The 27,283-nt window shown below is 41.2% G+C and overlaps 1 protein-coding gene across 7 annotated transcripts in view; it reads right to left on the bottom strand.

The window, feature by feature from the left end:
• Positions 1–27,283, bottom strand: part of PHACTR1 (phosphatase and actin regulator 1) — a 560,468-nt gene that overhangs the window by 505,911 nt on the left and 27,274 nt on the right. For all 7 annotated transcript variants that reach the window (XR_008298732.1, XM_027040300.2, XM_027040305.2 and 4 more), the window contains one exon: positions 16,413–16,559. Coding sequence is in view for 6 of the 7 variants with exons in the window: in XM_027040300.2 (XP_026896101.1) it covers positions 16,413–16,559 (147 nt within the window). In the remaining variant the exon portion in view is untranslated. The remainder of the gene's footprint in view (positions 1–16,412; positions 16,560–27,283) is intronic.

Raw genomic sequence — 27,283 nt, 5'->3', positions numbered from 1 at the left:
CATGCCAGTGTACGTGTGACTAACCCACAGGAAGTACAACACCAAGAGTGAACCCTAAGGTCAACTAGGGACTTCGGGTGATAGTGACACGTCAATGTAGGTTAATCACTGGTAACAAATGTCCCACTCTGGTGGGGGATGCTGATCATGGGGGAGGCTGTGCATGCGTGGGGGCAGGGGTCCAGGGGAAATCTCTGTACCTTCCTCTCCATTCTGCTAAAACTGCTAACCTAAAACTGCTCTTAAAAATATAAAGACCTTTTATCAACATGTATAGACCATACACTTACTCAATGTTGTATGTCAATTACATCTCGGTAAAAACATACAAGTGCAAAAAACATAAAATAAAAAATGAAGTCCTTTTCTAAAAAAAAACTGAAGAAGAAATCCAGTGAGTTCTGTATAAAGTCGAACTAAGAGCAAAGCAGCCTTTGCCCTGATGACATTTCTTTTTATCACAAGTAGTTTTTGAGCACCTGTCACGGGCCATGCTCTGCGGTAGGCACTGAGGATTCGGGGTAAATAAGGCAGACATGATCCCTTTCCTCAAAAAAGCTTGGGAGTCTGGTGGATGTGGATGGATTTGCTTATTGAAGAAACTGTTTAATCCATGTTGAGCGTGTAGCAGGCTTTTGATGAATATTTGTTAGGTGGATATTTGGTGAAATGAGTCACGATAACCAAGTCATCCGTTCCTTTCCGAAAATTTTGTCCAGATTTTTTTTTATTTTTAATTTTTTACATTTACTTATTTATTTTTGAGAGACAGCGAGAGACAGAGCACAAGCAGGGGAGGGGCAGAGAGAAAGGGAGACACAGAATCCGAAGCAGGCTCCGGGCTCGGAGCTGTCAGCACAGAGCCCGACGCGGGGCTCGAACTCACAAACCGCGAGATCGTGACCCGAGCCAAAGTGGGCGCTCAACCGACTGAGCCACCCAGGCGCCCCTTGTCCAGATTTTATAAGGGCACTTTGGCTATTCTAATCATTGTCGCTGTGCTACGACATCAAGATTTCATGTCAGTAAACTAAATTGAACATGCGTCTTGCTTGAATGGTTTGAAAGGTGTTTACTGAGCACCTACTATGCCAGGGACTTTGCTTTCTATCCCCCCTTCGGGTCATTCTCGTGACTCTGGGAAATGAACCTGCCCGTTTTATAGGTAAGCAAACCGAGTTCATCAAGATGGTACACTTGCCCAACAGGGTCAGAATTCATATCCAGCTCTGCCCGACACATCGGGGCACATTCGCCCTCTCCAAGCGATACCTCAAGAGCGGTCAGGAGAGCTTGGCGACACCTGTGCCTAACCAAAGCTCCCACGTGAGTCAAAAATCCCAAGGCATTTTTCTCCTTCTATGCATGATGACATATTCCAAATCAGTGGGCGCTCCTGGCAATTTATCCCCGGGAAGACTAGAACTCTCTCTTTCCCTTGCTACCCTGCTCCCTTGATCGGCTTCCCCCTGTACGACCTCTACACCTCCCCCGCAGTAAGGCATTTTGTCCTGACACTAGGATTAGGTGGACCTCAGACCTGAAACTGTTCTCCCACTCGGGGGAGGAAAACAGTTGAACCGTAGCAACAGATTTATGGAAGCCGAAGCCTTATGGAAAAAATTTACATTTCTATGAACCCACATAAATAACACGCTTCTTCTTCTTCTTCTTCTTTTTTTTTAGGGTCACCAAAGGGTAAGTGTGAGAGAGATGCAACCAGTTACAATTTGGAAAAGACGCTAAAATGCACTCAAGATTCACTGTGGTTATTGGACCGTGTTTGAGGCTTGCAGAGATTGACAGAGAATACATTCCTTGAAAAAACCAGCAACTGGAAAGAAAATTACATCCGCTTTAATATACACCAGGGTTGAGTGTCTGTGCTCGGTCGCAGTGAATGCGCTACATATTTGAATCAATGTACAAGTAGCCGTAAGATGCTTCTCATTTTCCTCCAGTTCTGAATGCTGAATATTGGCTGCAGAAAAGCTTTAATCTGATGAACATCCACTTCTCTGTGTAGTCCCTCTCTACGCCTTTTTATTAGGACCTACGTGATTTCCTTTCAAAACCATTTCAGTTCTGTGGGGAACAAAAAATGTAATATGAAAGGCGCCTGGGTGGCTTAGGCGGTTAAGCTTCTGACACTTGGTTTCGACTCAGGTCATGACTTCACGGTTCGTGGGTTCGAACCCTGTGTCGGGCTCCGTGCTCAGGGTGGAATTCTCTCTCTCCCTCTCCTTCTGCCCCTGCCTTGCTCGTGCTTTCTGTCAAATAAAATAAACTTTAAAAAATGATAACATGAGCATCTCCTGCTCTGAACCGTGTTATAACATGAAAAGGAATTCTATCTTTCACCATTGGGCTTTTTGGGGTTTTTTTTTTTTTGCCTCAGTGATACATTTTTTATCAATTATTAATTAATGTGTGTTTTATTAATTACTACTCTTATATTCCTCCCTGACACTTGCGACCAAGAGCTTAGTTATCTAAGTACTAGGATGACTGAATTTAAATGAAAGAGTGCTAATAATTTTGAATGAAACATACACAATGTTGTGTAAATAAGTCAGTGAGATATTGAACATATATTCATATTTGTGTACAAAGGGCCGCTGATAGCTTTTCTCTGGACAAATCACCTCTAATAAATGAAGCTGGCAACATAGCAATAAAAAAGCTAATGCAATGCCTGATTGAGTGATTATAGCAGTCTTTTCTGCGTTGGCTAAATTCAGTCATTGTTTCATTTCTACCTCAATATTTCCACTTCACTGTCCTTAATAAGTGGAACCGGGGAGGAGATAGAACGCAGACGTGAGTAGCTGTAACTCTCCTGAATTGCCCCTATAACTGGGTTTATGGAAGGACTTAGATGATATATGTCTTCATGAGGTAACTTTACAGCAGAAATTGTTCATACAGCTCATATTATATGAGCTGTAACAGAGAGGCCAATGAAGTGAGCTTAAGGCTGATTTGAGCTTACTTTGGGTTGACCTGGCATTATTTTTATGGATGGTTCTAGTTGGTCTTAGACGTAACACACACTTCCGTGTCTATGGTTGCTATTTTATCAGACAAGTGATGTCATAGTTTGACTCAGATCTTGGTGGACAAGAAAACCATGAGCCAATCTTTTCTTTCTGGAAATACAAACGTTCTCAAGACGCCAGAAAGAATATTACCAGTGTGACAGGTGCAAATATACGGATAGACTCGGAAAAACAAAAAAGAAATGTTTAAATCAACTAAATGGCCCACCCAGGGAGCGCTGACTATACTCTGTCTGGTTGCTTCATAAAATGGGGAGGATTTCTGTGGCGAGGAGTCTCTGGTATACAGGATATAGGAAACACCTTTGGCTAAAACATCAGAAACCACAATAACGATTTATTTCTGCATATTTAAAATGAATTCCTTACACGAGAAGATAAAGGAAAACTACCTCAGGGCTTTTACAACTTGAAAAAAGCCGGAGTCATTTTGAAGCTTTACAAAATTACAATAATGTATCAAGTATCTAATTTGCTTAAAGCCTATTAACCAAATACCTTTTTGTGTCAAAATGCAGTAAAATACACTCATGAAAGTTATGTGGTATCACAAATCGCACATAATGGGGAATCTGTGATGAGCCACAATTTGGCATGATCTGCATTATCTACATTATAGCTCCAGACCCAGATATCGGTTGAAAATTTTTTGCTTTTATATGAATGGAACCCCCTCCAAACTGGGAGACAAAGACACAAAGTAAAAAACAAAACGAAGAGCCCAGCCACTCCTAACTTGGTTTCTGCCTGTTCTATTTCAGTTGAACCCGCTGAACATGGAGAAATCGTTTCTAGAACTGCGAAGTTGCCTTATATGAAAGGTGGCTCTGAGTGCCATGCCCAAACTGCCGGTGAAAGTCACTTTTTTTTACTGAAATAGCTGCTTCTCAGCTGATTACAAGCCGGCATCACGACCAGATACAGCAAAGACGTTGCTGGAAGGCAGCATGGTGGGCGATCTGGGGTGAGTTTAGGGCAGCTGGCTCCACAGCTGTGCGAAATGTGTGATTTTTTTGGTTTCAGTGGGAGGTAATGATCAGCCCTAGACTTCCTCAGATACACAGGGGACTTTTGAAGCCTCTTCCTCTCGGAAATGAAGATCTTGCCTTGGAAGCTTTGGGTGTGTTGATTAAGGTCAAAACAAGTAATTAGGGCATTCAGTCAGCGAAGGGAGGACAAGGTGGAGGAAATGGAAGGGGAGATTAGAAAAGAGGGATGCATCTGGTTCGGTGTGTGCCTAAGACCAAGTTGGACAAATGCCTTGCAAGGCCAGTCATTCTAGAGGGCAGTACAGTTACTTTTCGTTTCAAAATGACAAACACTTGTAAAAATTCGAGCACTCTGTCTCTTATGGATGGATAAGAGTATCCAAAGGCAACCACACGTCATACCATGATGAGAGTTGACATTGAAGGCATGAACATCACCTACATTTATAAATCGGTAGATGCTGTCGTCAGTCTTTCTGGACTCTTGGGCTGTGTTGAATTTTTTGGCTATGGCAAAGGCCACATTTTCAGTAGAATGAATCTAGTTTTCACATTTTCATTCCAGGGCCTCATTCGTGCCACAGCGAGAAATCTAAAGCTGTCCCATTCATCCAGACCACCTCTGTTCCTCGCCTTTGTATATAGTCCTTGGCTATTGGCAAGACATTTTTCCATTTGGTCCTTAAAGTAACAACCATAATTAGGCAGAGGGTGTTATCTCCGTGTTCGAGGTTGCAAAGATTCAGAGATGGCTTAGCTCGTAAGTAGCAGAGTCCGATTTGGGAATCAGCAAATCTCCAAACCCATCACGGAACACTTATGCCCGTGATTCAGAAATGAGAAGATGCTCTCCCTGACTCTGAAAAGCTAAGATTCCATGATTTTTGATGTTCACCTGGCCTTCGTGGATGACTTCTCAAACTGAAAAGCTGTGTTCTCTCTCTTCTCCCTCCCTCTTTGCCTTCCTCCTTTCTTCCTCCTACATCCCTTTCTCTGCTCTTTTTTTCCCTTCTCACAAAACACCGCCTCCAAGTTCAGGGGACCACCGGGACGTCCAGTAGCTAGTCTTCTCCATGTGGCCATTTCCATGTGACCCTTTGATATTTCAGAGTTGATCCATTCAACGTCAGTCAGAGGATGGGCTGTCTTTAATGTAAATTTCCTTAACTTTTAGAGTCTGAGGGTGACTTCCTTTCTCATCTTGGGCCTGTCATACTCATTCAGTACTCTAAACAAGGACTGAATAGAGGTGAAATTAGCTAAGAAAACTTGTTCCTTGTCTGAACGTTTATGACTTTGTAGCCATTTGGTCTTAGACGATGTGGTAACTAGAAGGACATCTTCCTTGTTTCCTTTTTTCTTTTCATTCTTTCCTTTTTTTTTTTTTTCCTTTTGGGTAATATCTTGGAAGAATAGAACCAAGATGAGGCAATACACAGAAATGTAATGGAGCTTGCTCTCTGCTTTGTGTAATGAGTACTCACTATATCCCAAGTACTATCCTAAGGTTTTCACATTTTTCTTTTTTTTTGAGAGAGAGAGAAAGCACGCGAGTGGGGAGAGAGGGGTAGAAGGAGAGAGAGAGAAAGAGAATCTTAAGCAAGCTCGACACAGGGCTCCATCCCATCCTTGACGGTGAGATCATGACCTGAGCCGAAATCAAGAGTCAGATGCTTAACCGACTGAGCCACTGAGGAGCCCCTAAGTTTTTCACATTTCATAAAATTATCTGCTCTTCAAAAAAAAAAACTCTCCAAGGTGGTCACCATTATTAATTCCATTTTATAGGTGAGAAACTTAAGAGGTTCAATGTCTTGCTCAAGGTCACACGGCTAGTAAATGACAGAGTGGGGATTTGAACCCAGGAAGTCTAGCTCCAGATATACTCACATAACCACTATCACTACCCTGGAAAAGAGAGGATTCTTCCTCATGGCTCTTGTTCCCACTCTGCAGGGCTGCATTATGACTTCCATGGGTCCCAGTCACTTCTGTCTTCGAAAGCCCCTTTCACCACAAAAAAATATTAAAAACTATGTATCTATTATTATGTTGGTAGAGAGACAAATATAAACCAGGCTGGATTATACTCATTTTTTATTCTGACCTTAAAAGAAATTAAAACATTTTCTTGTGAGCCTCAAAAGGTATTGTGAGCCTACTCTACCTAAGAGCGAAGTTGGCCTTCACTCTGGAGCTTTTCTCTTTCATCTTGATTCATGTTGTGAAGAGAATGAATTTACCACATTCTTTGGGGGAATCAAAAAAGATGGGGATTTCCTTGCAAACATTTTTTCTGAGTTCAGAAATAGTGCCTAGAAAACAATGAGTTAAGTAATGTTTTTAATTTTTTAACTTATTTTTTTTAAAGTTTACTTATTTATTTTGAGAGAGAGAGAGAGAGAGAGAGTATGTGCATGCCTGTGAGTGGGGGAGGGGCAGAGACAGAAGGAGAGAGAATCTCAAGAAGGCTCCGCACTGTCAGCCCAGAGACTGACCTGGGGCTCAAACTCACAAACCACAAAATTATGGCCTGAGCCAAAACCAAGAGTCGGACGCTTAAGCGACTGAGCCGTCCAGATGCCCTGAATTAAGTAATGTTTTTTAAACTGTGGGTTGTAAAATCACTTAGATGAGTCATAACCAGCATTTTTATAATCAGACTATGTTCGAAGGGAATGGATGGGAAGGGAAGGAATAGGGTAATGTAGAAAACATCAGAGTTTATTTGCACATATTAAAGGCATTTTGAGGAATATTTTATTCCAATCATAAATATGCATGCGTGTATGTGACGTTAAAGTGCATTTCTTAATGAGTCCTAGCCAAATATATATATGTATACATACATATATATGTGTATATATATATATATGTATGTATGTATATATATATACACATATGTGTGTGTGTGTGTGTGTGTGTGTGTATATATATATATATATATATATTTAATACTGGGCTAGGATGCATTCCTGATTCTCTCTCTTTTTTTCCCTTAGCCATGATAAGCTTAAAATGTAACTTTATAGCAAAGTTGACTGTATCAGCTTGCTCTCTTGTAAGAAATCGTGGCCATTGAGAATATGGATTTGAGTCATATAAAAGATGATCCAAATTCCATTTCTTCATCTTATTAGCTACATTACCACTGCTAAGTTATTTAACCCCTTTGTGACTTAGTTGCCACATGGATAAAATAAGGATAGTAATAATCATGTAAATCTCATAAGGTCATTATGAGAAATAGATAACCAAGAGTTTACAAAGCCCACGGTACAGTAGATGTTAGCAAACACCCTCTATATGCTGACAACTTAAATATATTTTTGAATGTTTTATTTTATTTTTGAGAGAGAGAGAGCCTGAGTGGGGGAGGGACAAAGAGAGAGGGGGGCAGACGATCTGAAGCAGGCTCCACACTGAGAGCAGCAAGTCCGACATGGGGCTCAAACTCATGAACTGTGAGATCATGACCTGAGCTGACATCAGATGCTCAACTCACAGAGCCACCCAGGTGCCCCTTCAATAAATATTTCTGCGCCAGACCTCATTTTTAACCTTAGGCTTATCTAACTGCTCATCTGATACCTCCACTGGGATGTCTAGTAGGCATCTCACGTTTGACATGTCTGCATTTGAATTTCTGACCACTCCCCCATGCCCCCCAAAGGCCCTTTTATCCTTGTGGTTGCTCAGGCCAAACCTTGGAGGGACTCCTTGCTCCTTTCCTTCTCTTAACAACTCACACTGAATCCATCATGAAAGCTTGTTGGCTATCCTTTCAAATACATACAGAATCTGACCTCTTCTCACTGCCGCTTCTCTGCCTCGCTGCTTAGCCACCACCATTTCTCTGGGTTACTGAAATCTTCCAAATCAGCTTCCCTGCCTCCTCATGTCCCGCTACCATCTGCTCATGCCCAGCAGCCCCAGTAATCCTCTTAAAATCTATCTCAGATCGGGTTATTCCTATGCTTAAATCCCCGCATCGTCCCACACTCCACTAAGAGAGTCAAAGTCCACAGTAGCCCCCAGATCCTGTATACTCTGGTCCATATTCCCTACAAGTTTCTCCAGCCACACTAGGCTCCTCTCCAGGTCTTGAACACATGAGGAACACTCCAGTTAAAGGGCCTTTGCCCTTGCTGTCCTCCACCCATATTGGTATTGCTCATTCTCTCACCTACTTTGGAGAACTTTGTTCACATCCCCCCTTCTCAATGTTGCCTATCCTGCAGCCCATCCCTTTCTTTGCCTCTACATGTCTTGTACGCTTAGCTTGCTTCATTTTTGCCTTAACTTCTAAAATATTATACAGTGCGTATAAATATTAGATTGTTTATTGTCCATAACCCACTTTATGAAGTTAAAATTCACAAAGGTTAGATGGTTTTTTTTGTTGTTGTTTTTTGTTTTTGTTTTTTAAGTAGGCTCCACGACGCAGGGCTTGAACTCACGGCCCTGAGATCAAGACCTGAGCTAAGGTCAAGAGTCAAATGCTTCACCAACTGAACCAACTGAGTTTGTTTTGATTACTAATAGTTCCCAAGTGTCTAAAACATGGCCTAATACATATTTAAGTTCTCAATTAACATTTGTTGAATGAATAAATATTACTATTTCTTCTTACCTTCTTCTACCTCCCCCCTCCCAAACCACAGGGCCCAGATGGAATAAGGAAAATCAAGCATAACACAGCTCTTTCTATACTCTTGATTAAACCATGATTGAGTATTAAATCAACTTGTTATTTGTGTGGTAGAGATCCAGAAATAATGGGCTGTCTATGTCTATAAATGGCAAATAATCACATTGATAAAGTTCAGTATAGTTTCAAAACCAAGATATACACTGAATCCTCATGACTACAATACAGCCCAAGTATTTACTATTCAAAGATTCTGCTCCTGAATTGTTAGTTTAGGGTACACAAATGAGGCAGAAAAGATCAATAGGAAAACTACAAGCTTTTATACAACACTTGCTTTTATAAATGTTAAATAACTAGTAGTGTGATTATTTCTGTTGTCTTTCGATAGCCTGCGTAGGAAGTCATGCCAATCCATCATCCTTCAATAAGGTCATAAAATTGATTTTGTCTTTTATTTAACTATCCTACGTTATATAAAAGACTTGTAAATTAAAGCAATTAAGATGTCAACATGGCCCACTTTTTTCCCTCCTGAAATCACATCCACTCTATTACCTACTACCAAAGAGGGTGGGGACAGGGATGAAACAAAGGGGGAAAATGCTACAATTCTTCTTGTATCATACGATGAGGAACATGTTGTATCTATTAATAGTTCTTTCAGGGCCTCTTCTGGGTTTTTTTTGACATGATACACAGACTATATGTCTCATTTTTCAACTTATCAAGTCAAGGAGAAAACTAGCTCTATATATTATCTTCAGTTTTCAGTTGTGTTCTAACTCTTGCTTGTACAATAAACAATCATGAATTGAAGTTGCATACGTCAAGGAGTAACTCCATATGTGATATGAAAATATTTTTGCTTCGTATTAAAATACATGATGGGGTGCCTGGGTGGTTCAGTCAGTTAAGTGCCCAACTTCAGCTCAGGTCATGATCTCGTCGTGGTTTGTGAGTTCAAGCTCCACGACGGGCTCTGTGCTGACAGCTCAAAGCCTGGAGCCTGCTTCGGATTCTGTGTCTCTCTCTTTCTCTACCCCTCCCCCTTCTCAAAAATAAATAAACATTGGGGCGCCTGGGTGGTTCAGTCGGTTAAGCATCCGACTTCAGCTCAGGTCATGATCTCTTGGTCCGTGAGTTCGAGCCCCGCGTCGGGCTCTGTGCTGACTGCTCAGAGCCTGGAGCCTGTTTCAGATTCTGTGTCTCCCGCTCTCTGACCCTCCCCCGTTCATGCTCTGTCTCTCTCTGTCTCAAAAATAAATAAACATTAAAAAAAATGTTTTAAATAAATAAACATTAAACAAATTAAAAATAAAATAAAAGAACTGTATAAGAATATATTGTTTTGCACCTATTTTAACCAACAGTTTATTTGTTCCTATCAGCACATATGCCTCTGAAGAAGGAAAAAAGTTCTCTGTAGGCCATGGCCAGGTTTTATAGTTAGAACCTAGAAGATAGGATTATTCTATCTGTGAATTCCAAAGACATGTATTTACCTTCCCCGGTAATTTAAAAGGATAAAGGGAAAATATAGATCTTAGAACCTATTCATTTTAATTACAAAAGAGAACAGGAAACACTTAAAATGCCAATTGGAAGACCAGATTAATATTTAGTTTTCTCACTTTCTATTTATTGCTCAGATTTCGCCAATACCTTTTTCAATCATACAACAAACATTTACAAAGCATCAACTGTGTGAAAGACTCTAATCTCTGACTATTCGAATTTAAAACATTCTAATTAAGACGGTGTATGTAAATGTACCTCCTAGCACATTATTAACTATTAAGAAGTAATTATTAATTATGATTAATATTTTTTTTTATTTTTTTTTCAACGTTTATTTACTTTTGGGACAGAGAGAGACAGAGCATGAACGGGGGAGGGGCAGAGAGAGAGGGAGACACAGAATCGGAAACAGGCTCCAGGCTCCGAGCCATCAGCCCAGAACCTGACGCGGGGCTCGAACTCACGGACCGCGAGATCGTGACCTGGCTGAAGTCGGACACTTAACCGACTGCGCCACCCAGGCACCCCTGATTAATATTTATTAATTCTTTTACTTAAGCTTATTTTCATAACTTTGCTGTGATCAAATATTTAAATCACTGCTATAATTATGTTATTCTACTATATGTTTTATACCATAAATAAGACTGCATATAAAAATCAGTGAATATCCAGTAGTACAGCTAGAGTTGGAAGAACCAGTTATTCACAGGTTTTTAGATTAAATGACTTCCTTTTATTTTTTTAATTTTTAAATATTTTGTTTATTTTTTCTTTATTTTTAATGTTTATTTGTTTATTTTGAGAGAGAGAGAGAGAGAGAGAGAGAGAGAGAGAATGCACATGTGAGTGGGGAAGGGGCAGAGAGAAAGAGAGAATCCTAAGCTGGCTCTACACTGTCAGCACAGAGCCCAAAGTAGAGCTGAAACCCACAAACCCTGAGATCATGACCTGAGCTGAGATCAAGAGTTGGACACTTAACTGAGCCACGCAGGCACCCTGAGACTTCCTAGATTTTAAAATCGAAATCCGTCATCTAAGGGCAGAGTGAACAAAGCCTAGAAAAATTAAATGTCTTGTGCCTGGTCTTAGAGGCAGAGATGCATTAAAATCAAGTTGTTCTGATATTTTTCATATAAAACACACTTTCATGGTCTTCCATGAAATCTCTCTTTCTCTAAATACATACACATGTATGTGTGTGTATATATATATATGTATATAATTACAGACAAACTAAATAAGTAACGTATCAGTTAGTGATAAGAGAATAGTAATGTAATCCTTAGATGTTAAAAAGAATTTAATAATGCCCAGACCAGAGATCCCAAGAAAATTTAACCATGTAACACAGATTTAGTGTTCAAGGTATCTCAGAAACGTATGGATTGTTGTTGAAACAAAAATATTGTAAGCAGTCAAGTTAAATATTAACAGCAAAGGGCTTCCTATTTCTTCATATTGTTAATTATTTACTTTCCCTTACTTTGTTTATATTATTTATATTATTTGGAGTGGTCTTCATCAGTACCATCTGAATGCATTACATAATGAGATTACCAGGTTGGTTAGCTTTAAGAACAGCAAAGGAGGAGGGCAGACCCTCAGAGGGCCCCGTAATAGAGGCTTCTGGTCAACTACACGGCCTTCCAGTTGGATTGTGGCTACTGAATGTGAGAAGCGATCAGTACTTTCAAGGAGATTTGGGGCTTACAAAATAAAAGCCAGACCCATGTGATCTACCTTCACTTTGAAATCAGTAACAAAAAAACATTGTGAGGGAGACACCGGCATTCTTCAGTGAAAGAGTGAAGGAAGAGGCTTACCAAGACCTTCGCATTGGTTGAACAATCTTGGTTCAGTGTGACAGTATTCCCGATTTTGCCTAGGGACAGTTCTCATTGCTAAGTGATGATCTCGCATTCTGGGCAGTCACTTCTCAGTATCATAGATTTTCATACTGTAACTAAGAGATAAAGATCTTCCTCCTCAAGAGAGTTAAGAAAGAGATCCCCTGAGACCAAGGTTATACCCTAATTTGGCTGACCCATCCATTCTTACAGGTGGCCAAAACAAGCCAATTGTGACTGCCATTATCCTCTGTGCCTGGAAGAGTGGAGAAGACCAACAGAAATCAGAAATAGCTCTCTCCTTGGTTTACATCAGAAACAAAAGCTAATCTTGAAGTCCCAAGGACGACGGGCATTCTGAAGCTGACCATGCCATTAGCTTAAAATCTACTCCACGCAAAAAGCAATTCCGAAATGTCAACAAAGGTTAAATTTCCTTATGATTAGAGAAGTACTTATTTTTCTCAAGAGTGGCCCAATATTGGTTTTGGGGTTTAAACAATCCTAAATCATCAGCGTGACTAGCTTTCCTGCTTTTGACACGCCTTTAAGAACTTTTAGATGGGCTTAACTTTTTATTTACCACAACATTTCCATTCATTTCAGCGTGTAACTGCCAAGAACTTTTCAGTTTCAGCACCCTCTAGGTAGCAAATACCCTTCTACATACTGTCAATATAAAGATAAATAAAACACACTAGCCTATAGGAAAACATCCTCCCGACAGGCTGCAACTCTTCAGGGCACCCACTTCAATGCAGTGAATGCATGACCTCATAAGGCAGGGTAAGTTCTCACAAGCTAAATGTCAATGATGTTCATTACTAAGTGAGAACACAATTAGAAACACTTGCTACTAATAGTGTGAACATACTCTTCTGTTACACAATGTCCTTATAACACATTTTAATTTCTCAGGGAAAAAAAAAACCTCTTTCAATGTTTTAAATGAGGTCTGATGTGTCTGTGTAAGTTTCAGCAAATACATTGGCTTAATTTTCTCTACCATCAGCAAATAACCATTATCACTGTTAGCATAATATACTAAGTGCTGAACAGAAGTTAAAAACCAACAAAAGGGTCTCTTTGAGAAGAATGGAAGTCACGGTTCGGAAAATCCCGATTCTATACTCCGTCAGTTTATGCTGAAACTTCGAGTTTGCATCTTCATAAAGTGATGAAAGACCCACATTTTGGTGCTATTCTTTGACTGACTTGGGACTGGTAGGTGAAGGAGTATAGCCTTCACTCAAGCTGTGGAGTTATTTCTGAAATGATATTATTAAGTGCCCTCAGGGACAGGATGTAGTTGAAAGGATGCATAAGTATTTAATTAGTATTCAAAATGCCCAGTACACGTTATTTGGCAACTATACAGGTTAGCTGAAGGGAGTTGGTGCCCAAAATGATTTCGTGATATCCAAATAAAATGAACATCTGTATATTTATTCCATGAAGCATTACTAAACCTCTAAAATATTAAACATGTACTTCTATATAATGAGTGGGTGTGAGAAAGCAAATATTAAACATAAATGGTTTAAACCAAGAAAGGATTTCTCTGGAAAGAATAAACACTAAGTGACTGGGGGGTAGAAGAAGAGTGGGAATAAAGGGCAAACGAAATCTTCCTTGCTTAATTGTTTATAAATTGTTACGAGACAAAGTTCTCTCTATGCCCAAATTATGTAATTTACCCGAAGTGTGCAGGCTGCTCTGTTCAGCAACGCTGATAACGACACTAATAGTTTAATTACAACTTGCTGCTCAAGGAGATAAACAAGGCTGTTTGCTTTTTAAACCAGGGGTTACAATTACTTTTAAACGCGGGGGAAAGGCACATCTGTGAGTAGATCTTACTATGTCAGGAAAGCAACCAGAAACCAGCTGGAAAATAAACAAAGCGCCAGGAGTGAACAGCCTGCGCAAAATTAGAGCAGAACTGCCTGATTTGAGCAGTGGAGCAGTAGGCGTGAGGCGTAGTAAACAGGCGGCAAATGTAGGTGGGCACGGATAGAAAAGTTTTTGGTGACTAGATCTCCTGAGTTTTCCCTGGGATTCCATCACTGGGAGGGACTGGGCACCCCTCCCTCCGCTGTCTTGTTTATAGTCACATCTCTGTCACACAGTCCTTCGTTTCAGCACCACCGAGGGAGGACAGCTCCCCTATCTGCAGAACACCGTCCACTGCGACTGCTCTCCCTTCTCTACCAACATCCTCTGGATACACTTTCTCTTTCTTGCTGGTGTCTTTCTTGATTTTGCTTTTAGGGAGATTCTAAGAGGCATATAGAAGAGACTGGGACCTTGTTGGGCTTGTTTATTTCCAGAGAAAAGACAGACAAGTCTTGTCCAAAAAGTCCAATCTTTTAACTGGCCTCCAGAGAAATTTAACCAGAATAAAAGATGGCAAGTCACTGGGTTTAATCTGGCAGCGAAACGGCTCAACGCTCTCAGTAGTAGCTGAAACTCGAAGCCTTCTTTTAGTGTTTTATTTTATTGTTTGGTTGTTAAAAGTAAAACAAGGTAAATAACCTTTACTAACTGCCGCTCTAGCCCTTTCCTCTCCTGTGCTGAGACAAAGACACTCAGGGAATGTACCAGAATTTGGTAGCAAAGGGGTCAGTGGTACAATTTCTGAAATCACTCAGCAAGAAAACAATCTCAGTCATAAAAGAAACTCTTCTCTGTCCTTCTGAGGACCCCTCACAACCATATCCTGAATCCTGAATCAAGGATTATCAGTTCCAAAGTGAGACCATAGGCTACACAGCATGCACAAAAATTGCCAAAGCTTCTCCCAATAAAGTCCTCATTTCCCCAGCACGAAATCCAGAGGAAAACATTTTAGGAGTGACAAGAAAACATATGATTAAAAACCCAAATCACCAAGACAGGAAAATATAACACTCCAACCAAGTTGGCTGCTCTGATCCTTTCAGTTACCCTTCTAGTCATGAAGATATGGTTCCTTAGCCAACACATCTTGTTTCTCTATTCAGAGTTTTTTCTCTTTTGTCCAAACTTCTCAATAGTGTATAAAATACTCATCATGTGAAGGTTCTCTTTGCTCCAACACATGCACACAACATACTTTCATTCAGTTCCATTTTCAAGGATTTAGTTTCCTAAAGAAAAAGGTATTATCTGGTTTTTAAACTTATTTCGAGGGATAGTGTTCAGGAAAATTCCCTCACTCTTTTTGCAATGGATTTGCTAGAACACTGAGGGACTCTAAAAACGAAGAGACACAGCTGGGGTGGTGGCTTAGAAGTCATTCAGAAAAGGCAGCACTATGAAGTTATTGTTGAACAACTTCTTCCCGATGATGGTGACCATCTGCTACTAACAGGGGTGATGTCTGCCTATGAATCCGGAGAAGCAGCAGCAGTGGGGACAGCTGACACTGGGCGCTTCTCATCAAGTAAGCCTGAGAGGTCTCTCAACTGAAGGATGTTGACTCTCTGGATCCCTCAGTCCTCTCTATTGCCCCTTCCTTTCTTCTTCCCTCCCTCCCTTCCTCTCCCTCTTTCTTCTTTTCCCCCTCCCTCCCATGACCCCTTCCTCCCTCCCTCTTTACCCTCCTCCCTCCTCCCTCCCTCCTCTACCTCAGTTGCCCCTTTCACTTAATTCCATCTGGGCCACTTTGAGCACCAGTACCAGTGACAGAATCAGATCACCTAACATGTATCCAACAGACAATGTAATTATTATTATTATTATCATCCTTCGGGTTGCTCTCCCACTGCTCGGTGGGAAGATAAGGTCCCGTTGGTAGCTGTCAACCCCACACCCTCTCACCCCTCCAACACCGCAGCAGTGGCATCAGCCCAGCAAAATCACCAGCCCGAATGTCACCAACAAGTTCCACCCTGTAGGAGCCCTGCCAGCACACCTCCCCGGCAGAACCTTGCCAGACCCTCCGCCCACAGCCAGTGCACTCGCAGCCCGATCCAGCTCTGGGTTATTCCTATGATCATTGTTATCACTGACAACACTTTCTTCTCCTTATGGAAAGGCGAAGCCCGCGTGTGACTCCAGGGCGGATGTAGAGCTCCACGCACTACCCTCCCCCACCTCTGCAACACACACGCGCGCGCGCGCGCGCGCGCGCGCACACACACACACACACACACACACACACACCCCTCCGCACACTGGCGACACAAAGAGCGAGTGAGCGAGCCCGGCGTCCGGCTGGGTAGGGAGGGGGGCGGGAGGGAGGACCCCGCCGGAAGGGGGACACCCCAGGAGGGGCAGGGGGCTGAGCCAGCCGGCGTGGAGGGAAGGGAGGCGAGGAAGCGGGGTGGGGGAGAGAGCGAGGCGAGAGGGTCGTCCCTACCTGCCCCTAGGTTGAAGGAGATCCTGGCTTCGGCGAGGTACGGCGTGTCGCTCTTGGAGCGGACTCTTCTGATGGGCCGCCGGTCTATATCATCCTCCGAAGATGCCGCCATTAATGTGGGAGGCAGGAGCAGGGTCGCCCGGCGAGCTGAGAGGGAGAAGGAGACGGAGAGAGAGAGGGAGAGAGAGGCGGAAAAGGGGAGGAGGGGAAAGGAAGAGGCTCACGCACGGGGAGGGGGAGGGGAGAGGGGGAGGGGAGAGGAAGGGAACGGGACGGGGAGGGAGAGGGAAAAGAGGGGAAAGAGGAAAAAAAAAAGAGGGAGAGAGAAAGAAAGAGAGCAAAGGAGAGAAAAGGGTGAAGGGAGAAAAAGAAAATCCGTTAAGGATTCGTGGACTGGAGCAGAGATCAGGCTCTCTATCCCTGGCTTGCGCCCAGGGCTCCCCTAACTCCTCTTGCAGCCACAGGGCCAATGGGTCAGTGTTCCCGGACTGACACCCCGCCTCTGCCCGCAGCCCCGGTTCTCAGCTGTTGGCACAGACGGGCCAATGCGAAAGGGAAGGCTCCAAAGCAAAGATGCCCAGTCAGCACTGTGCCCTCTCCCGCCAAACGCACTTACTCTGCTCTTCAAGTGCACGCTAGGGTCTCCTTAACCCACAGCGTTCTCTAGACTGAGGATGCCTGGCCAGACACACCAACTTCGGCTTTCCTTGTGTGGATGGAATTACTACCTTTGGGGTGCAAGCCTGGGGGGGGGGGTCATGGAGGAGGGCACTGCCCCCAGGGCACCCCTCTGCTCCCCCTTCCCAACCCAGAGCTCAAATAAAGATGCAACCTGGTCTGCAATCCTCAGAAGCTTTCTCACCAGCCCCATTGAACCCTAGATGTGGAGGGAGAGGAAAAGTCTGTACAAGTTTGGGAGCACTTTGGCAGTAAAGTTTCCAGAGTTGGGACTTTGAATGTAGACCAGGCATACCCACCCAGAATTGAGGGACCCTCTTTGACAGCCACTAACTTCTAGGACGTGCTTGTGTCCACGTAAGTACCTATTCATTTTAACCTTCAACACTCTCTTCATGTGGTGACTTAGAGGACAAAGAGTCACCTTCGCATTGGACCCACAGTCTCTGTAACCCAGTGCCATTGTTTTGAAGGAGAGGTAAAGATCAAGGACAGGCTACATTTCTTTGAATGTTTGCACTGCAAACTTCCCACGTTACCCAGCACGGAAGGAAGTAGAAAGGTTTCTGGAGTGTGACTGAAAATGGTCTGATGCTCCTGCTGAATCTATTGATGGGCTATACCCTTTGATGTCTGCCTTTCTACAGCCTCGGTCACTTGGTCTTTTTTGTGGCCCGATGTTGCCACTCATCTTTCTAGCAAGAGCTCACCTGGAGTACACAGATAAATGCTGCCTTGATTCTCTCCTGGCTACAAAGGCAATCTCAATGTCAAGTCATACCCTTCAATCTCAGAGGAAGAAACGCTGCCCCATCTCTGCAAGACTTCCCTCTGCACTTCAGGGGTCAGTGGGAACTCTCATGAACTCTCATCTCCTGCTCTTACGCTCTAGAATCTTCAGTCTCTCCGCACGGGTTTTTGACTTCCCACATGGAGAATAACTCTTCACCTTGGGAAAAATATATCTGCCCTTGGCCTCACTGCTTCCCTACCACACTATTTCCTTCCCCTTCTGCTTCGCCCTCCCGTGGAACTTTTGCCCCACAGGCTCCGTTTCTTCACCCTCAACCCCCTCTGTCATCCCCACTGCTGGTTCCTATCCCCCCCACCACCCCCCCCATGCAAGCAAAGCTATTTTAAAGGTCATCATGTCCTTCTAACAGTTAAATCCATTTCTGTCTTGCCTTCTCTGAAGCGTGTAGTAAACTATTCTTTTGAACCAGTCTCCTCCATTGGCTTTCAGTACCAGGCTTCCTCCTGAATCGCTCAATTTCTGATTGTTCTCCAAGTATCTGCAATGTTAATTTGAAATTGCTTATCCCGGCGTTCAAGGCCGTTCACAACCTGACTCTAATATGTTTTTCCAAACTTGTCTCCCATTGTTCATTCCAGTCTGCCCAGATTTCTCCCAGCGAGTCTGGCTCATTTCTGCATTTCTGTCTTGGCTTGGGCCACACACCACAAATTTCTTCCCTGTAAACTTCACATGTTCTCCCTCAGGAATGTCAGATAACTGGCCCACTAGCCTTTGGCATAGGACATAGTAAATGCTAAATAGATTTTTTTTTTTTAAATAAAAGAAAGGAGGAGAGGAAGAAAGGGAGAGAGGAAGGAGAGAAGAGAAAGGAGTTGTTACATAAGTAATGAGTAGCTGAATTTGGGAATCAAATCCTTGTCTGCCCGATTTTTAAATCCTGTGCCCTTAACCAGTGTATCGATTTGCTAAGTACATACATTTGGTTGACTGGCCACATTTAAAATTCACTTTTCTATGACATTTGCCTAATTATTATGGCCCGTTTATCTCTGTTAAACATAGATTCTAAATGGATACTTCCTCTCTCAGGAGACACAACCAGGGTATTTGGCTCATCAAATGAACCATGAAGGTGAATGCTTTTCAATGGCTAGACAGGCTGCAAACCAATATTATGATTGTAACATTTAGGTTCAGGCTCTTAAGGAAGTGGAAACGTAAGGAAATAAATGCCAACAATTCTGAACACTGTGTAAACTCTACCTCTCTTGAATGAAGGCAGTGCCACTAATTGTTCAAAATATTTGGGATTCTCCATCCCCTTATATTTTCATTCATCAGCCGTGTCTTTGAAAAAAAAAAAAAACCTGGGGTGCCTGGGTGGCTTAGTCGGTTGAGCGTTGGACTCTTGATTTCGGCTCAAGTCACGATCTCATGGTCGTGAGATCACGCCCTGTGTCGGACTTCATGCCTGGGTATGGAGCCTGCTTGGGATTCTCTCTCTTCCTCTCTCTCTCTCTCTCTCAAAATAAATAAATAAACATTAAAAAATCATGGGGCGCCTGGGTGGCTCAGTCGGTTGGGCGTCCGACTTCAGCTCAGGTCACGATCTCGCGGTCCGTGAGTTCGAGCCCCGCGCCGGGCTCTGGGCTGATGGCTCAGAGCCTGGAGCCTGCTTCCGATTCTGTGTCTCCCTCTCTCTCTGCCCCTCCCCCGTTCATGCTTTGTCTCTCTTTGTCTCAAAAATAATAAACATTAAAAAAAATTTTTTTAAATATTAAAAAAAAAACAATAAAGCCATTTGCAGTAATACCTAGCCTTAGCTTTCCCTGTGTTTCTTTGATTTTACATTTAATGTTTCTTAATATAGAAACTACATCTTTGGATTACTATATCTTCTTCTTTTGACATTTTAGGAGATTAAGAGCTTAACATTGCTACTACTTGAGGTATGCCTTTCTTTAAAGGAGTCTAAGTGTACTTTCATAAGATTTTATTATGGTCATTTTATGATTGAAATAATTCTCGCTAGACCTACTTTTGATAAAAATGACATAAAAATACTACGTCTACCTACGTGTTCTTGAATTATTTTATCATATTTTTAATTTTTTTTAATGTTTATTTACTTTTGAGAGGCAGTGAGAGACAGAGTATGAGTGGGGGAGGGGCAGAGAGAGGAGACACAGCATCTGAAGCAGGCTCCAGGCTCCCCGCTGTCAGCACAGAGCCCCAGGATGGTCTCAAACCCACAAACAGTGTGATCATGACCTGAGCCAAAGTCAGGCCCTTAACCGACCGAGCCACCCAGACATCCCTTTTAGCATAGTTTTATCTTCCAGTTTTGGACTTCCCCAGTGTACTGTCTCCTTTCTCTCGCCTAGGTTTTCCCATTCTCTGTTCACGTCGCCTCTTTTCGCACATCTTTCGTGCAATTCGCTTACAAAATCAATTCCATTTCACGGATCTCCCTCTTATCCGGTCTGAGGACTCGCTTTCGTGGGTTTGTCCCTTCTTGTTTCTCTGGGATTCCTTTCACAGACATGATCTCTTCTCATAAACTACCTGAGTGACATAAGGGAAGAAGCACTGTGGTGGGGATCCGGGACACTGGGTTCTGTGCATCTCACCAGACAACACTGGACATCACTCACTCTACCAAAATGGATCTCAGTCACTTCAGCTTGAAAAATACCAGAGTCAGATAACGTGATCTTAAGGCCCTGCCTGGCTCTAATACTCTATGATATTTGCAGCTATTTTTGTATTTCCTTTCCATAAATATCCATGGCATATTTTACCTCTGGATCTCAGAAAATACATTGTCCCTTTGATTTGCAACTAATCATATTTAGGAAACCACATGGTATCCATGTTTGTCTCAAGTGATTTCATATTATTCAAGTCTATTTTCTACGCCTGTGAATCTTTTAGAATCCATTTTTTTTCCTCATAGTGTTTCCGTCATCTGGCAACACCCATATGACTGATTGTGTGTGCACATGTGGGGGTTTGGGTGTGTATTCAGAAAGAACTGAATTCAACTGTGATCTCAAGAACTTTTGAATATATATATTTTTTAAATTTTTTTTAACGTTTATTTATTTTTGATACAGAGAGAGACAGAGCATGAACGGGGGAGGGTCAGAGAGAGGGAGACACAGAATCCAAAACAGGCTCCAGGCTCTGAGCTGTCAGCACAGGGCCCGACGCGGGGCTCGAACTCACGGACCACGAGATCATGACCTGAGCCGAAGTCGGCCACCCAACCGACTGAGCCACCCAGGCACCCCAAGAACTTTTGAATATATTTTTAAAAAGCTTGCTTCTTTTTGAGTAGACTCCTGACCAAGGATGAGGGTCTTTTTCTTTTCTAAAACCAGCCGACATTTTAACACTGAAGACCCTTCCATGCGTGTGGTATCCACCGTGAGAAACAGAAAAAGAGAAACAATATGGTGGTCAGAAAAGTAGTATTTTGTGTATCCTTCACTGGCATGGAAGAGGATAAAAGTGGGAAGAGAAGGGAGAACGAAAGAGCAATATTCCATCCTAATCAAGAAAACTCTTTAGGTGAGTGAAGTTTTAAAAATATTACTCAAAGTGTGTTTCTAGGACACCCCTACATCGATATCACCTAGAATACTTGTTACGGTGTAGATTTTCCAGGCCCCCAACCTGGACCTACTGAATTTTGAGGGGATGAGAACTCGTTACTTAGATTTTCAAAAGGCTCCTAACTAAGTCCATTCTTACCACTTGTATTCACAATAATACCGGAGGTCTTGGTCAATGCAGTGAGTTAAGTCAAAGGAAAGAAATTAAAAAGATATAATGATTGGAAAACAAGAATAAACTGGTGATTAGTTGAATATGTTGGGATTGTGTACACATAGAAACCATAAAAATCCAGGCTCTTAGAAATAATGCCTGCATTTGACAACATTAGTGATACGATGGCAGTATAAAACACCAATTTTGTTTCAACATACTGGCAAAATCAGAAAATGGAATTTAAAAAGAACTATTTACAATAGTGTCAAAACCATCAAACGCTTATGAATAAATCTCACAAAAGATGAGCAGCATCTCTACACGAAAAACGACAAAACATTCCTGGAAGAAATTAATAAGACCCAAATAAATGAGGAGTGGTATGCCTAAACCATTCTCATGCTCATGAATTAAAAGACACGCTATGTAAAAGCATCGGTCTCTTCAAACCGATCTATAGATTCAATGACATTCCAGTTCAAATCCATTTTTTTTTCATTGACAAGCTGATTCTAAAATTTATATGAAAATGCAAAGGGATGAGACTAGTCTTACCATGACAAAGAAAATAGCTGTGGAGGATTTGCAGTAGAAGATATCAAGACTTATTATAAAGATATAGAATTCAAAAACAAAATAAGATAATTAGACAAATGGAAGAGAACAGAGAATTTTAAAATGGACCCAGAGATAAACAGTTGCCTGGTTATGACAAGAGCCCCACTGCAGTATTATAGGGTGAAGATGGATTTTTCAATACATAGTGCTTGAACACTTGGATATTCACATGGTGGAAGAAAACAAACCTTGATCCCTATCTCACACCATACAAATTCAATTTCAAGTGGATCATGGACCTAAATGTGAAAGGTAAACAACAAAGTTTCTAGAAGAAAATTTTTTCATAGAATATTTTATGACTTCAGCAAAGATTTTTAAATAGGACATGAAAAGCACTAACCATAAAAGAACAAACAGGCATGTTGGCGCTATTAAAACTAAGAAATTTTGGGGGCGCCTGGGTGGCTCAGTCGGTTAAGCATCTGACTTCAGCTCAGGTCACGATCTCAGGGACCGTGAGTTCGAGCCCCACGTAGGGCTCTGGGCTGATGGCTCAGAGCCTGGAGCCTGCTTCCGATTCTGTGTCTCCCTCTCTCTCTGCCCCTCCCCCGTTCATGCTCTGTCTCTCTCTGTCTCAAAAATAAATAAATGTTAGAAAAAATTTTTAAAAAAATTAAGAAATTTTGTTCATCACAAGATACAATTAAGAATACAGCATACCAAAAGATGTGGGATATGCAGCGAAAACAGTGCTGATAGGGGAATTTAGAGCACAAAATATTTACATTAGAGAAGAGGAAAAGTCTCAAGTCAATAATCCTACCTTAAGAACTAGAGAAAAAGAAGAGGAAAGTAAATCTAAAGTGAGTAGAACTAATAAAGATAAGAGCATAAGTCACTGAAATTGAAAACATGAAAACAATAAAAAAGTAAATGAAACAAAAAGCTCATTCTTCAAAAAAAATTGATAAAATTGATTAACTTCTAGCAAGCCTAGCGGTGATAAAAATAGAGAAGATACAAATTACTATTATCAGAAATCAAACTGGGGTAATCATTATAGATCCTATATCTATTAAAAGGATAATAAGAGAATACTACAAACACGTGTATGCACACATATTCAATAGCTTAGCACAAATAAACTACATGCATTCTTCTTAATTAAAGAAAAGACAGAGGTGCCTGGCTGACTCACTCGGTGGAGCATGCAACTCTTGACTTTGGGGTTGTGAGTTCAAACCCTACATTGAGTGTGGAGATTACCTGAAAAATAAAATCTTTAAAAAAATAAAGAAAAGACATCAGTAGGAGAGTGGAAAGGCAAGCCACACACTGGGAGAAGATATTTTCAGTTTTATATACAACAAAGGACTAGTAACCAGAATATATAAAGAACTTCTAAAACAAGAATGAAAAGACAGACAATTCAATATCTTTAAAAAAAATGGACAAGAGACTTGAATAGACCCTTCACCCACAAGAAAATCCAAATGGCCAGTAGGCATAAGAAAAAATGCTCAGAATCATTACTTAGAGGTAAATTCAAATAGAAACCTCAATGAGATATCATTACACATCCACCAATTTGGGTAAAACTTAAAAGTCATCCAATGCCAAATTGGTGAGGATGTGGAAGAATTAGAGCTCTCATGAAAGCTGGTGGGAATGTGAACTTGTAAAACCACTCTGGAAAGCTGTTTACACACACAGTATACATAAACATATACTCAAATATGCACACAAATACTCTATGACCCAAACAAGCAGGTCCATAACAGATGTATCCATAATGGCCCGAAACTGAAAACACCCAAATGGCCATCAACAGAAAAATGTACAAAACTGAGTGGAGTATCTTCATTACAATGTCATACATTATGGAAATGAAGAAAGAACAAACTATCACTAGAGGCAACAATATAGATGAATCTCATAGGCATAATGTTGAACAAAAGAAGCCAGATCTAAAAAAGTATATGTTGTATGAATACTTATGTATTCCATTTATGTGAAGTTTGAAAAAAAAGAAAGAAAGACAGCGAATATACAGTAATAGGAGGTTAATTAAAAAGATAATTCTTGGAGGGGGCACAAAGGAACATTTTGGGATGTAGGCAAGAGTCTATATCTTGATTTGAGTGGTGATTATATCTTTTAGAAAAGGTAATTACTTTTGTAAAAGTTCATCAAATTATACATTTTATATTTGTGTATATCACTATATATATTATATACCAGTAAAAATAAATCTTTGAAAGCTTTCAGCTTACAAAATTATGCTTGCTTTAGTAAAAATTTACTATACGTTTAGAAATAAAACTTACACATTATTATATAAACAAATATATCCCGGAGAATATGATAGAATGTGGAGTAGTGTAGTTATTTGGCACCAACTATTATCAATTTAAAAATAAATGCACAAGCTCTTTTTGAAAGTTAAAATGCTTCCAGCTTATTAATACGCACAAATAAATGTGATAATCCTTGCCTTTGAGTACCAAATATTCACAAAACCACACTATTATGACAATTAATTTTGATCTGATTAATTAAAATAGGTTCCTAATGACTTGGGCCATCTTTGTGAAGATCAACATTCCACTACCCCCCAATTCCGTAGGGTTTTTTTTTTTTCTGTCTCAGTCTTAGTTTTGGGATATCATCATATCTATCTTTTACAACCATGATCTCTTTAAGTATTCTGTTCCCAGCCTTCTGTGCTGCATTAAACACAACAACAAATAGCTAGACTGAAAATGCAGATGAGGGGGGCGCCTGGGTGGCGCAGTCAGTTAAGCGTCCGACTTCAGCCAGGTCATGATCTCGCGGTCCGTGAGTTCGAGCCCCGCGTCGGGCTCTGGGCTGATGGCTCAGAGCCTGGAGCCTGTTTCCGATTCTGTGTCTCCCTCTCTCTCTCTGCCCCTCCCCCGTTCATGCTCTGTGTCTCTCTGTCCCAAAAATAAATAAACGTTGAAAAAAAAATAAATTAAAAAAAAAAAGAAAATGCAGATGAGGAACAATGAAAGAATGATGAAAGTAGGCTTCTTGTTATGCCGGAAACAAGGCAGCATTCCCCCAAATTAAGGGGTATGTCATAAGAACACAGAAGCCAGCCTGAAAGGAGTTGCCCCGGTCAAATCTGGAATGATTGGAGCACAAAAAATACTTCAGTCCACTAATGAATGATACATTGTTAATAACGGGTATTCACGAGTCCTCCTAATAAATATGTAAGTGGATAAAACTGATACGAATTGGGTAAATAACCAAACAAGTTAATTCAGGAAAGGGGAGGGCTCTTGCTTCCAGTGGAATGCAGAGAGCTAATGCATCAATGTGGAAAAAGTGGAAAAGTTACAAAATCATCATTTTGCAGCCATTGTAATAAAGATCAAGCAAGGACCGGTAACGCTAAGTCTTGGTGGAAATTCTGACGATGAGCAGGATATTTTCATGATCTGAAAGTTTCTCCCCACAGACTTATTAGTTCCCAGGGAGAAATGGGAAACCACCTTGACTGGGCAATCAAAGTTACCATCACCAATGGGAGACAGATAGACATTGAGTAGAGAACATACAATTACCCTTGGAGCGCTCTCGCCTAGAATGCATCACCTGAGTAGAACAACGAGGATGTATCAGAAACCTCAAAAGTAGGAAGCGTTTATGAAAAAGGGGACGGGGGAACTGTATTTTTAAAAAATACTGATGTTCTAAAAGGCAAATTAAGGCTTTGAAAACTTCCAGATAAAAGGAGGTGAAAGATATCTGACCCTAGACTGGAATCTGTACTGGAGTTAGATCTTAGAGTGAACTGACTCTAGACTATACCTGTCTTGCAGAGGAAAAGTGCTGTAACGGACATTCTGGGATCAACTGAGAAAACTGAAATTCAAAGAGCAGATTAAAGTATCAATGTTAAAGAGGTCAAAGACCTGTATTCTGAAAGCTGTAAAACGCTGATAGAAGCAATTGAAGATGACACAAACAAATGGAAAGACATTCTATGCTCATTGATCGGAAGAACAAATATCGTTAAAATGTCTATACTACCCAAAGCGATCTCTTCATTCAGTGTCATCCCTATCAAAATACCAACAGCATTTTTCACAGAGCCAGAACAATCCTCAAATTTGTATGGAACTGTAAAATACCCCAAATAGCCAAATCAACCTTGAACAAGAAAAGCAAAGCCAGCGGCATCACAATTCTAGACTTCAAGTTATATCACAAAGCTGTAGTGATCAAAACAGTATGGTACTGGCACACAAATAGACACACGGATCAATAGAACAGAATAGAAAACCCAGAAGAGAACCCACAAGTATATGGTCAATTAATCTTTGACAAAGCTGGAATGGCTATCCAATGGGGAAAAGATAGTCTCTTCAACAAAAGGTGTTGGGAAAACTGGACAGCCACATGCCAAAGAATGAAACTGGATCACTTTCTTACAGTCTACACAAAAATAAATTCAAAATGGATTAAAGATCTGAATGTGAAGAAAAAAAAAAGATCAAAATGTGAGACCTGTATCCATCAAAATCCTAGAGGAGAACACAAGCAGTAGTAACCTCTTTGACATCGGCCATAGCAGCTTCTTTCTAGATTTGTCTCCTGAGGCAAGGGAAACAAAAGCAAAACCCAACTACTGGGACTTCATCAAAATAAAAATCTTTTGCACAGTGAAGGAAACAATTGACAAAACGAAAAGGCAACCTACAGGCTGGGAGAAGATATTTGCAAATGACATGTCTGATAAAGGTTAGTATCCAAAATATATAAACAATTTATGAAACTCACCACCCAAAAAGTGAATAATCCAATTAAAACATGAAGAAATATTTTTCCAAGGAGACACACACATGGCCAACAGACACATGAAAAGATGCTCAACATCACCGATCATCAGGGAAATACAAATCAAAACAATGAGATATTGCCTCGACCTCACACCTGTCAAAATGCTAAGTCTAGGGGGATATTTTGTTGTCTAAAACCAACAACACAAGAAACAACAGGGGCGGACAAGGATGCAGAGAAAAGGGAACCCTCGCGCACTGGTGGTGAAAACGCGAACTGGTGCAGCCACTCT

Source organism: Acinonyx jubatus, chromosome B2, assembly GCF_027475565.1.
Source record: "Acinonyx jubatus isolate Ajub_Pintada_27869175 chromosome B2, VMU_Ajub_asm_v1.0, whole genome shotgun sequence".
In the NCBI taxonomy this organism is placed as follows: Eukaryota; Metazoa; Chordata; class Mammalia; order Carnivora; family Felidae; genus Acinonyx; species Acinonyx jubatus.
The sequence above is the reverse complement of the archived record's forward strand: the minus strand, read 5'-3'. Positions and strand labels throughout refer to the sequence as shown.